This window comes from Emydura macquarii, unplaced genomic scaffold (genome assembly GCF_026122565.2).
Source record: "Emydura macquarii macquarii isolate MOO-44397 ecotype Brisbane River unplaced genomic scaffold, CSIRO-AGI_Emac_v2 contig_318, whole genome shotgun sequence".
In the NCBI taxonomy this organism is placed as follows: domain Eukaryota; kingdom Metazoa; phylum Chordata; order Testudines; family Chelidae; genus Emydura; species Emydura macquarii.
Window position 1 is genome coordinate 12,632,823 of NW_027130455.1, and position 14,003 is coordinate 12,646,825.

Below are 14,003 nucleotides of genomic sequence, written 5' to 3' on the forward strand. Positions count from 1 at the left end.
TAAGACTTCCTTTTGCTTCCCAGAATGCTGCAGTCAGACCAGTCAGTCCAGAACCACCTCCCTTCCTAACTTCTTAGGATCCAATTCAAGTTCAATCCCATCTGAGACTCAATAGAATAGCAGTGGTCTAATGGTTAGACTAGAGCATTGCACTAGGAATCAGTCTCCTCGGTTCTTTTCCCTGCTATGCAGTGGACAAGTCACTGACCTTTTTTTTGCCAGGATTACCCATCTATAAAATGGGTGTATGCTTCCCAAGGGTCAGGATTATTCATGATTTGAGACACTCAGATAAATGCCAGATATTATTGACTTGCTTCATGCTGTATCTGATGTCGACTCCTGGTTTTCTACTCTTCAAAGTGTTCTTTTCTCAAGTCTTACCCATCATACAGTTGTCCTTTATCATTAATATGGTAGACAAATGTACATAGCCCTGTTATGGAGGTGAAATTGGCCAAAAAACTACACAAGTATTCAGTATCAACAAATAGTAATGCTTATTCTCTACATGCACTAGTGATTATCTGGAATACAGGGACTGCCATTTGGAACCAGCAATGCATTCAGGAATGCTGAGCGGCAGCTGTAACAAGATGTAGCTCTTTGCAACTTCCTAGTTTGTTGTAGGATATGTGCTAACAGCCTCAAGTCCCATGCACTGGACAGATTAAAATGTAGTTCTAGGAGAAAAATCAAGTGACTAGTGCTTTGGAGCTCACGTTTGTAAAACAGGCAGAAAACGGATTAAAATATTTTAGAAAAAGTGGAGAAAGGAGACAATTCTCCACTAATATTTAATAGTATTTTTCACTCAAAGCACATTACAGGTTTTTGTACCTTACAGAAAACCCTTCAAACACTACTCAAATAGCCACAACTGAGGTGAGTCAAGGAGCACTATACTACCATGTCGTCTAGGTAGGTAGAATATGATCAGCAAAATCTGAAAATAAACCTCTTCCTGCAGCTATCATCCATTCTCTTGTGAAGAAAGTCAAGAGGACTTTTGATGAACACAAGTAATGAAGGTCTCTTTTAAGTCTCACCTGAAAGACCACACCTCCTAATATCATGTCAAAGCATTGTTCAGTACTGATTCAAAGGAAAGGCTGTCACCTTTTGATCCAATGTAATTTCTTGCAGAATCTAAATCATTCATCTAATGCTGACTAAAGCTTAGTTTGTAAAATCTGACAAGAACACATATTGAAGTTCTATGATTTTCCAATATTCCATATAAATCTTATTCAACAAAATGTGAAGAACAATACAGCAGCAGAATGTGATTGTGCACAAATTATATTCTAAGAATTAAAGTTAAGTGGGACCCAGTGCTGCACCCATTTCCAAAAATCTCTCTCAAATGTCACAGGAATTCATTGCCACAAGGTACAATTACAGAAAAAAGATCTAGAAGCAGAGAAGAATCTTAATCAACATTACCCCAAAGTGCTTCAATTTCATTTTATTTAATTGAGCCACGCTCAGAAACTTTCACAAATAAACTTAATCTAGTTTAACAATACCGAATGGCAGAGAAGCTCAATTTAACTGGATAGTAAGCAGGTGATGAAGTGGTACTTCAACAGCAATACTTCATTTTGCAGTGCTAAGAACATGATAGAACTTTCTCCCCTTAGGCGTAGAAGACTTGGGCCATTGTTGACTCAGCATAAGTAAATAGTTTTAATAATTTTTTACAGTAAGTTAAAGTCATTTATTTAGAACAGCAGCATCACAAGACCTCTCAAAACTTCGTAAAAATACAATGCCATGGTTGAGATATATTACTATTCAGTCTGAATAAGAATCATTGAGGATGCCACTATCAAGACTTGTTTTACTGCTGATAGGATAGGAAGTGAAATACAGCAATCTGAGAATCTTTTCCAACGCAAAATGTCTCCACCTCTTAAACCTTCAGTTAGGTGGATAGCAACAGCTGGAAGATGGGAAGGGAAAGCTAATGTATTTAACATCAAAGGGCTGCAGTGTGGCAAGATGACTCCATTTATTACCACAGCTCACGATGCCATTTTTGTAGTGCATTAAAGGCTAAAGTGCACTTGGAAAAAGTCACTTTAATTAGAGCAGGCCATCTAGTGGAACATCCCACTGAAATGAATTCTACTATGAACACTGAAGTGCAAACTAACAATGCTCAAAAAAATGGAGAACTATTTTCCAAACCTGATGTTCCCAGAAATAAAATATACACAGTACATACATCTAGATTCCAATAGGCTAGTTTTATGAAGATTCTACAGATAGCTACTGGAAGCAAGTCATTAATAAAAAATGAATCTGAGTATTAATATAAATATACAATGGCATTTCTACCTAAGTGCCTAACAAATGATACTAATTAATATATACAATAGCTGTTTTACACTAAATATGTATATAAGTACATCTATATATAGTCTATTGAAATGTGCAAATTCACAGATTCCAATGCCAGAATGGACCATTATGATTATCTAGTCTGACCTCCTATATAGCACAGGCCATAGACCTTCTCCAAAATAATTTGTAGAGCAGATATTTTGGAAAATCATCCAATCTTGATTTAAAACTTGCCAGTGATGGAGAATATGCATGACCCCTTGGGGTCGGGAAAGTTTGGATTGGCAAAGACCTTGGGGTTTTTCACCTTCCTCTGCAGCATGGGGCATGGGTCACTTGCAGGTTTAAACTAGTGTAAATGGTGGATTCTCTGTAATTTGAAGTCTTTAAACCATGATTCGAGGACTTCAGTGAATCAGCAAGAGATTATGGATCTATTACAGGAGTGGGTGGGCGAGGTTCTGTGGCCTGCAATGTTCAGATCAGACTAGATGATCTTGATGGTCCCTTCTGGCTTCAAAGTCTATGAGTTTAGGTTGTTCCAGTGCTTAATTACCTTCAATGTTACAAATTTACACCTTATTTCCAGCCTGAATTTGTCTAACTTCAACCTCCAGCCATTGGATCATGTTTACCTTTCTCTGCTAGACTGAAGAGCCCATTACCAAATATTTGTTCCCCATGCAGATACTTATAGACTGTAATCAAGTCATCCCATTATCCTTTTCCTTGTGAAACTTAACAGATTGAGTTCCTTGAGTCTCTCACCATAAGGCAGGTTTTCTAATCCTTTAATCATTCTTGCGGCTCTTCTCTGAACCCTCTCCAATTTATCAACATCCTTCTTGAATTGTAGACTGCACAACTGGTAACAGTATTCCAACAGCAGTCAAAACCAGCGTCAAATGCAATAACCTCTTTACTTCTATTTAAGATTCCTATTTATGCATCCAAGGATCACATTAGTCCAGTTGGCCACAGCACCACAGTGGAAGATCATATTCAGCTCTTTATCCACCCCTTACCCAAATCTTCTTCAGAATGTTTGCTTTCCAGGATAGAGACCCCCTATTTTTTAAGTATGATGTACTTTCTTTGCTCCTAAATGAATACATTTACATTTAGCTGTATTAAAACACAGAGCTTGCTTACACTCAGTTTACTAAGTGATCCAGAGCTCGCTCTATCAGGTATCTATCCTCTTCATTATTTACCACTCCCCCAATATTTGGGTCACCTAAAAACTGACTATTTTGGTTTTCTTCCAGATCATGATAAAAAAAAGTCAAATAGCATAGGGTCAAGAAGCAGTCCTTATGGGACCCCTTTTGAAACACGTGTTCAATGATTCCTCATCTACAATTACATTTTAGGACCTATCAAGTAACTAGTTTTTAATCCATTTAGTATTCATCCTGTTAATTTTCTATCATTTGAAAGTTTCCCCATGAAAACTGCCTGCAAGTTTTGAAGGGTGAGAAACACAGCGACAAGCATTCATATACAATCAGTTACTACAACTGCCAGTTTCAATGACATATTTAGAATATAAGTGCTAGGTCTACTAAGAGACACTTGAAAGGACACCTATGTTTGGCTTTTCAAGTAGCATTTCAGAGTATAGTATGTCACATGATGGGTTCCTGGTTTATGAATGGCCATACTGGTTCAGACCAATGGTCCATCTAGCCCAGTATCCTGTCTTCTAACAGTGGCTAGTGTCAGATGCTTCAGAAGGAAAAAACAGAAAGCAATTATCCAGTGATCCATCCTGTTGTCCCTAAACCTCTGACTGACGGATTGGACTGGACACAGAGCACAGGGTTGCATCCCTGCCTATCTTGGCTAATAGCCATTGATGGATCTATACTCCATAAATCTATCCAATTCTTTTTTTAACCCAGTTATAATTTTGGCCTTCACAACATCCCCTGGCAATGAGTTCCACAAGTTGACCGTGCATTGTGTGAAGTAGTAATAGGGCATCTATGTGCTACATAATGCAAATTTAAAAAAAAAGTAACACCACAATATGTTCTAATTTCTTATTACATTTATTCATTAGAGACTAAACATCCACTTCATTGTCTAACTGCTTTATTGTTTAAACTGCTACATTTCACTGCTCTTACCAGATTTTAAACCAGAAATTTTGAAGATGGCACTTGGCTTCTCATTGGTGACAAACCCCAGGAGTTGCCACACTGCCATCCCACTCTGGTCAGGATAGCAGAAGTAGACAGATCCTCCCATGCCCTCTGGAAATGGGATAGTTCCCAGCATAAAGACCACCACATGGTTGATGTTTTCATAGTCAGGCAAGTCAAATACAAACTTATCCTGGGCCACTTGTTGTGCCACTGCTTGCACCTAGAATATAAAACCAAGTTTTAGTTTAGAAATCTTAATTTTGACTACCTGTGAGCCCTCTTTTCAGAAATCCATCTAGCGTTTGAAAGAAGGGGAAGTGAGGCACATTCCAGTTTTCGTTTATAAACAGTCAGACAGAGGAGCAAACACAACAGCATGGGAACTGGGCAACAGGTTGCTAAAAAGGATTCACAATCCTTATTCTAGCTACATAAGCTCTATATCACACAAAGGGCTGTAGTATCAGAGTACCTTGGTTCCCCATGTGCACAGTGGTAAAATATGATGTAGAAGAAGTCGCCAAGTCTATAAAGAAGTGGCTGTCGACCACATGGCTAGCAGAACCCTAATCATGGAAACCTGTTTAAATAAAAGATAAGATATGGCTTTATACATTTAGTTCAAGGATAGCTAACGGTCAGGGCACAGAGTCACCCTTGTCTTCATTACAAAGTCCATCTACATGACACATCAGTGCACATCTTGATTCAGGTAGCTCCTACTCAGAACAAGCCAAAACACAACATGCTTGGACTGATGGCATCCTATATGCCCAAAAATCTGTATCATCAAACATGATTGCAGTCTACTGCAACTTGGAGCAATGTACAGCTAACAGGACACTACACACCCCTTAGCCAATAAAGTCTGGACTTCACTCTTTATGAGGGGAAGGAAGGCACACTGGAATGGGGTCTGCTCAGAACTCAAACATCTGAAGAGGGAGGAAGAGACAGTGATGCATTTCATGTATGCAGGAACTGCTCCCAGAAAGCAATGAGAGATAAAATCAGAGCCACCCCAGCCTACAACCTGCTCTCCAACTACAGCCCTTCCCAAACCGCCTCACAACCAACACTATCACCAAGCATAGCCCCCACCCTAAGAGACACACCCCTCCCATAAGTGGTGAGCCACCCCCACCCCCAGGATTCTCAGCCAACACCCCCACACTCCATAGGCTGAGCAGACACCTCCCCCCCCCACACACACACACAGATAGGCTTGACTCCTTCCCCAGTGACATACCCCACTGACACCCCACCACTCCATAGGTTGGGCTCCCTCCTCCAGAACCCCCCCCCCAGGCTGACTTAGCTCAGTTCCCAGAGACACTCCATAGGCTGGGCTCCCTCATGCCCCAGGATCCTCCCCCAGAAACACGCCCACATCCATAGGCTGGGTCTCCCGCCAAGATCCACCCGAGCTCGCTCCCCTCCCCCCCCCCAAATCTCCCCCACCCCACGGGCTGGAGCCTCCTCCCTCAGGAGCGGCTACCCCTGAACGGCACCAGCCCGCCCGCCCCACAGCCTCTCCCTGAGGCCACCTCCCAACGCCCCCAGCCAGGGGCCCCTCCCCCGCACTAGTCTCTCCAGAGACCGCGCCCAGGTCCCTCCCCTCCGGGTGCGCCGCCCTGCCAGGCCCCGGGGCGCCGCTCACCAGCCTCCCCGCCACCAAACAGCCGAACATGGCGGCAGCCGCCGAGTCCGACAGCCGCAGAAGCTTCGCGAAACAGCCGACCACTGGCAGCCTACATAATGCCTCCGCCTGGTCCCCCGGAAACTGCCCCTGCTGCGACCCACCTCGCCACGGAACTACTTCCGGGGGCAGGGGAGGAGGTCACCAGGCCTACACATCCCAGTATGCACTGCGTTACCGACGACGCATCCCGCAGCCCGTAGTCCCAGGCTGCGGTGCAGGTTGCTACAGAAGTGCATGCTGGGACACGTAGTCTGTCACCTAACCCACCCCATCACAATGGAGCAGTGCATGCTGGGACACGTAGTCTGTCACCTAACCCACCCCATAACAATGGAGCAGTGCATGCTGGGACACGTAGTCTGTCACCTAACCCACCCCATAACAATGGAGCAGTGCATGCTGGGACACGTAGTCTGTCACCTAACCCCCCCTCCCATAACAATAAAGCAATGCATGCTGGGACACGTAGTCTGTCACCTAACCCCACCATAGCTATGGAGCAGTGCATGCTGGGACTTGAAGTACAAGAACATAGGAGTGGCCATACTGGGTTAGACCAATGGTCTATCTGCCCCTTCTGACAGTGGCTGATGCCAGATGCTTCAAAGGAATGAACAGAATGCTACAATTGTCCTGAGATTCATCCCTCATCCAGTCCCAGCATTGGCCAGTCAGAATCTGTCAGCTAACCCCCCCCCATAGTGATAAGGCAATGCATGCTGGGACTTGTAGTATGTCACTTTCCCACCTCCCCCATAACAATGGAGCACTGCATGCTGGGACTTTTAGTGGCAGTCTGGGCCCTAGAGCATGTGAGGACTCTTATTTTATGGGCATGGCCACGTCCACCATTAGGGCTGAGAGCCAGTGATGGCTGCTGCATAATGGAAAGATTTCCTCCAGGAAAGATTTTGGGTAGCCCATGACTAAGTCATTTGCAGTGGATGACTGGTACCCTGATGTACAAGAGCAAAGCACCATATCTCATTGCCTATCCTGGACTGTGGTCATGATGGCAGATTGCCAGGACACAAATTTGCATCACATCTCTTCAGCAGGGTGATGCAACAAATTTTGGTGGCCTGGTATTACTCCTAACATGTATTTCAGAAGCCATTAAATTTGCACAGGCTTTGCTTGCAAAATCAACCTGGCAAAAGAACTTGAATGATCTGAAACTCAAAAAAGAGTCCTACAAAAAGTGGAAACTAGGTCAAATTACAAAGGATGAATATAAACAAATAACACATGTGTGTAAAGACAAAATTAGAAAAGCCAAGGCACAAAACAAGATTAAACTAGCTAGAGACATAAAGGGTAAAAAGAAAACATTCTACAAACACATTAGAAGCAAGAGGAAGACCCCGGACACCATTGGCCCCTTACTCAATGAGGGGGTGTGGAACAATAATGCCGGAAATGATAGAAGTGCTAACTGACTTTTTTCTTTCCGTTTTCATCAAAAAGGTTAGTAGTGATTGGATGTCTAACATAGTGAATGCCAGTGAAAATGAGGTAGGATCAGAGGCTAAAATAAGGAAAGAACAAGTTAAAAATTACTTAGACAAGTTAGATGTCTTTAACTCACCAGAGTCTGATGAAATACATCGTAGAATACTCAAGTAGCTGATTGAGGAGATATGTGAGCCTTTAGCGATTATCTCCAAAAAGTCATGGAAGACAGGAGAGATTCCAGACAACTGGAAAAGGGCAAATATAATGTCAGTCTATAAAAAGGGAAACAAGGACAACCTGGGGAATTACAGACCAGCCAGCTTAACTTCAGTACCCAGAAATATAATGAAGCTAATAATTAAGCGATCAGTTTGCAAACACATGGAAGATAATAAAATGATAAATAACAGTCAACATGGATTTGTCAAGAACAAATTGCGTCAAAGCAACCTGATAGCTTTCTTTGACAGGGTAACAAGCCCTGTGGATAGTGGGGAAGCAGTGCCGTGGTATAACTTGACTTTGGTAAGGCTTTTGATACTATCTCGCATTACCTTCTCATACCAAACTAGGGAAATACAACCTAGATGGAGCTACTATAACGTGGGTGCATAACTGGTTAGAAAACCATTTCCAGAGAGTAGTTATCAGTGGTTAACAGTCAAGTTGGAAGGGCATATCCAATGGGGTACCACAGGGACCAGTTCTGGATCTGATTCTGTTCTGTATCTTTATCAGTGTTTTAGATAATGGCATAGAGAGTACTCTTATAAAGTTTGTGGAAGGTACCTAGCTGGGAGGGGTTGAAAGTCCTTTGGAGGATAGGATTAAAATTCAAAATGATCTGGACAAACTGGAAAAATGGTCTGAAGTAAATAGGTTGAAATTCAGTAAGGACAAATGCAAAGTACTCCACTTAGAAAGGAACAATCAACTGCACACATACAAAATGGAAATGACTGCGTAGGAAGGAGTACTGTGGAAAGGGATCTGGGGGCCATAATCAATTACAAGCTAAATATTAGTCAATAGTGTAACACTGTTGCAATAAAAGAAAACATCATTCTGGGATGTATTAGCAGGAATATTGTAAGCAAGAAGCAAACATTTTGCTCTCCTTCATGCTGATTAGGCATCAACTGGAGTATTGTGTCCATGTCTGGGCACCACATTTCAGGAAAGATGTGGACAAATTGGAGAAAGTTCAGAAAAGAGCAACAAAAAGGATTAAAAGTCTAGAAACATGACTTATGAGGGAAGAATGAAAAAACTGGGTTTGTATAGTCTGGAGAAAAGAAGACTGAGGGGGGACATGGTAACAGTTTTCAAGTACACAAAAGGTTGTTACAAGGAGGAGGGAGAAAAATTGTTCTCCTTAACCTCTGAGGCTAAGACAAGAAGCAATGGGCGTAAATTGCAGCAAGGGAGGTTTTGGTTGGACATTAGGAAAAACTTCATAACTGTCAGGGTAGGTAAGCACTGGAATTAATTGCCCGGGATGGTTGTGGAATCTCCATCATTAGTGATTTTTAAGAGCAGGTTAGACAAACATCTGTCAAGAATGGTCTAGATAATGCTTGGTCCTGCCATAAGTACAGGGGACTACACTGGATGACCTCTCGAGGTCCCTTCCAGTCCTACAGTTCTATGATTCAATAACAAGAATGACCATAGAAAATAAGAGAAACCTAGTTTACAGTTTTGTTCAAACACTCATGCAAACCAGAGCATATGAAGCAAAGTGCTACAGCAATTCATCTTTATCTCTTGCAATTCCTTCAACATACTCTCTCGTGGGGCCTAAAACTAGTATTTGTAAAGGCACAAGGAGCAGCTATGAATAATGCACCTATATCATACCAAACAGGCCTGATTTCCATTCAACCATATGTCTTAAACAGCAGTGGAGATTTTAAATCCTCTTTTAAGCCACAGGTTCCATATCTAGAAATTAAATTTGACATTACAAGCCTTATCTCCACTGCAATAGTGGGCTAGAGGAATTAGGATCCCCTAGTTTCATGCAGCATGGAAAAACTGCCTGAGAAATATAAGGTGCTGAAATTTAAGAAGACATGGACCAATAAATATATTTGCTCAGTAGCTGGCTCAAAAACATACTGTTAAATATCAGAAATATAGCTTACTGTGTATAATAGTGGATGTCTGTTACCTTACCAAGACATTTGGTTCCTCTTTATGAATATGATTAAAAACACAGACACTTTCATGCCAAGTTTAGAAACTTTACATCCAAGAAGTAGATTATTGTACATCATGTGACTATTGACAGGAGATCTTAAGAGCCAACTATGCAACAGCCCAAACACTTTGTCATAAAGATACAGGGTTATGTTACAGTAACTGAGCTTGCAAGTAAGCTAGCAGATTAGGCCTGGATGATGCCCACAAATATAATTACACACAAAAACCTACATTTAAAGAACACTGTTAAGGTTACAAAGCCAAGCACTAAAAACTTCGGAAATGCCAGAATTATGTTGCCTTTGCAATAGGGTGACCAGATGTCCCAATTTTACAGGGACAGTCCCGAAATATGGGGCTTTTTCTTATATAGACACCTATTGCCCCCCACCCACGTCCTGATTTTTCACACTTGCTGTCTGGGCACCCTATTTTGCAACCTTAGTCCAGCCCCCTCATGTATGATACAATCTTTAATCACATGATTCCTTGCTGTTTTTTCCATAGGACCCCTGCGTTATTCAGTGCACAGAATGGCGGGTGCTCATCTAGTGTGCAATTTCGTCAATATTTGTTTTATCCTCATTGTTTAGTTTGTGGCCCCATGCCTTATTCATTCCATATTGTTCAGATGCTGCTCTGAAGATAGAATTATTAATTTTTTTCATGGGCTTTTTTTGCGGTGCTCATCATATAGCGGCTGACTGTTTCACAGACATTAATTAATTTATCTCCACAACCACCATGTCAGGGGAAGGGGTTTGTGGCAGGATGCTGTCCCAGAGCACACCCCATGTCAGGCATGGCTCTAGAAGCATATTGCCTTCGGTTCCCTCTTGCTTCTCCTAAATTACTGTTTGTAACAAGAAGTGCTAAAGGTCCAATTTATTAAAAGTCTTAATTAAAATTCAGTCTCCTTTAGCCCCTGACACCTAAAACCCTTCTCCAGTTAAGGGATAACACAGCTTTTGAGGGGCTATACAATGGTTCAAGCCAGCCACCCCATCAACCCTGCTTCACAAAGCCTCTTCTCCCTCTTCTCTCTAGAAGTTTGTATGTTTATTTCCTCCAAGGCAGAAGGCCTGATTTTAGGCACAAGACCTGCCTGTTATGTGATTTTGCTTATATTCTCCACCTGAGGAGATGAGTTAAAGGTGGGGCTGGACCCATCATCCCTTAAAAAGCCAGTTACCTTATAATACAGCTTTATCCCCATTTTACAGAAACATAGATAAGACTAAAAGGGACCATAGTGACCCTCTAGGCCAGGGGTTCTCAACCTTTTTCTTTTTGGAGGCCCCTCCAATATGCTATAAAAACTTCCCATCCCAGGAAAGTATGTGTATGTGTGGGGGTGCCTCTGGGCAGTGGGAGGGATTCCTGGCTTCAGCTGTTGGGGGAGGAAGAGGGCTCGAGATTTTTGCCATGCAAAGCAGGGGACTTGGGGCTTCTGCCCCTTGTGATGGGTGGGGGTGGCGGTTCAGGGCTTTAGCCCTGTGGGACTGGGGGACTCTGGGCTTCTGCTCTGGGGGCTCAGGGCACTGGGGCTTCAGCTGCGCAGGGTGGCTTCTGCTGGGATTCAGGGCTCCAGGCTTCCATCCCATGGTGCAGCTGTGCTAAGGCTCAGGGCTTTAGCTCTGTGGGGCACCGAGGCTCAAGCCCCGCAGTGCGTCTGGGCTTGGGGCTTCTGGGGCTCCAGGCTCTAGCCCCACAGAGAGGGGCTGAGGGCTACCAGGACTCAGGATTCTGAGCTTCAGCTGCCAGGCCTTGGGCTCCAAGCGGCCCTGCTTGACAAATCCCCTGAAATGGCTCGCAGCCCCCCAGTGGGCTGCGGTCCTCTGGTTAAGAACTGCTGCTGCAGGCTGACCTCCTATATAACACAGGCCACAAGATTTTCCCGAATTAATTCCTGTTTGAATTAAAACATCTTTTAGAAAAACATCCAATCTTGATTTAAAAATTGCCAGAGAGAGAATCCACCCTATAAATTGTTCCAATGGTTAATTACCCTCACCGTTAAAAATTTGTAATTCCAGATTCAATCAAGCTTCAACTTCCGGCCATTTAGTCTTGTTCTACATTTGTCTGCTGGATTGAACAGCCCCTCCCACCCACTTTTTTTTTTTTTTTTTTTTTTTTTTTTTTTTTTTTTTGCTCATGATGGTAATTATTAACTAATCAAGTCACTCCTATAACCTTTACTTTGTTAAACAAAAAGGGGAGTGGAAGCACAGAAATTAAGATCAAAATCTCCCACTAATTTTGGGTGCCCAATATGAGATGCCCAGGATCTGATTTTTTAGAGTATCATCTCACCAGGCTTCTTATCCCGTCTGTTTTACTCCTTTTCTTCCCCACAGTCCAGCTCTTGCTCCTCCTACAAGTTAGGCGGCTTCTTCCCTCCCACTGCCCGGATGCTAAAACAGGAGGGGGTGTTATTCAGAGCACTGGAGACAGGTTTCCTGCTTTTAGTTCTGGTGCCCAGTCCCTCACCAGCCTGCAGCAGTGCTTACAGGGAAAGTTCATCTTCATCCCTCTAGCCCTCGGCTGGAATACGCTCAGTGGGGATGGCCTATACGTACTCTGGTCATCACTACCAGCTGCAAGTGGGGACTGGACAGAATCTTGAGAGATTATAGCTAGTAAAATCTAAGAAGCCTCCAATGAGCAATTATAAACTGAGATTTTTCAAAGGCTTGCACCTGGGCCAAATCTGAGCAGATTTTCAGGGGGGGCAGCAAGAGGCATTTCACTGACATACATTTCAAGTCCCTGCTCCAGTGCATGGAGACATGCAAAGTAAAGGTCACCAGAATTTAACATGGTCAAATTTTATTTTTCCCTAAACTCATTATTGGAAGTGGCTGAACTGTTTTGGCTGACATTTTCCAAAAAATTTAAGCCTGGGGAAGACACTTGGCACATAAAATTTCAACCCAAACAGTGTAAGTTTAAGCAACAGAAAAGTCTTATAATGGGAAGTGTTGGGCAATCTTAATTGTAAGCACTGCTACCAACCATACTTATATTATAAACTAGTACTAAGTTTCTGAATGGGAGCATGAAAGAAGTTTAATAGACTTGCATTGCTTTGATATTGATTACTCTTTGATGCCATGAAAACAATGTCAGGCATGATTTTCTGGCACTGAGTAACTTAGGGTCAGGACATCATGAATGCCAACACAAAGCATGTAAGTGAAGGGATGTCTGCCAATTTATAATTGCACGGAAGCTAACCAATGTTTCATATCCATTAAAATAGGCTGGAATTGGTAAAAGTAGGGATTATATCCTACCATCCCCTTTTTAAGTAGAACTCTGAGGAGCTCTCCATAAAAGTGGATGATGTGATATGAGCTTATATCTGTAATAAGGTGAAACATGATAGGCACTTTCAAATATTCCACAGGAATCCAATGGAAGATATTACAATGAGTAAACAAAGGAACAGAGTGTGGCCAACCTATAAGTGGGTGCACAAAGTGTGGGTGCAGTGGAGCAAAGGCTGCAAGGAATTTGCACATCTTACAGCCTCCCTTTGAATGGGCAGACATTTGTAAAACTTGCAGCCTTCTGAAACAACTTCCTCCTTGGCCCCAAGCTGTGCCAAGATGGGCAGAGAAAGGCAGGGAAAAAGAGGGGCCAGGACCCTACCTAACCCGTTCCATCAAAACCAAGAGACAAGAATAGAGACAGTGAATTATGCTGTTTGGTGAAGAGATGAACAAAGAATTAAAGGTGGCTTGCAAAGGGTGGGGAAGGGGAGGGAAAAGATGGGGTTCTGTAAAAGTGAAACCTTTACAGTCTCCCAGGATTGGGTAAGAAATAGCTGAAGTGGCTTTTTCTGACAGAAAAAGAGTCAAACATGCCTCAAATTGGTACTGTGGAGGACAATCTTTGAGCTAGCTCTAGAGACCAGAAAAAGATGTCCTGATGCATTGCTAGGGATATTGTGTTTATATTTATATTATACCATAGTACATATTCTTCCTAGGTTGCGCATGTTTAGAGTCACAGGAGGGCAGGCGAAAAGAATGGAGATAAACTGGTTCCAACCACCAATTCTGATTTATTTATTTATTTATTTATTTAAAGTAGGTCACTTCCACATGATACAAACACTACTGTATTGGAAATAT

The 14,003-nt window shown here is 42.6% G+C and overlaps 1 protein-coding gene across 2 annotated transcripts in view; it reads right to left on the bottom strand.

Moving 5' to 3' along the window:
- HIKESHI (heat shock protein nuclear import factor hikeshi) overlaps positions 1 to 6,310 on the bottom strand; it is a 32,585-nt gene extending 26,275 nt beyond the window's left edge. Inside the window, exons 1-3 of one of the 2 annotated variants that reach the window (XM_067568700.1) lie at positions 6,160 to 6,265; positions 4,972 to 5,079; positions 4,482 to 4,719 (exon numbers count right to left, since the gene is read on the bottom strand). In XM_067568700.1, coding sequence (XP_067424801.1) covers positions 4,482 to 4,632 — 151 coding nt within the window. In that variant the 5' untranslated portion in view covers positions 4,633 to 4,719; positions 4,972 to 5,079; positions 6,160 to 6,265. Of the gene's footprint in view, positions 1 to 4,481; positions 4,720 to 4,971; positions 5,080 to 6,159 lie in introns of both variants that reach the window. The other variant, XM_067568694.1, reaches the window with a different exon arrangement.
- Between the last annotated feature and the right edge of the window lie 7,693 nt (positions 6,311 to 14,003).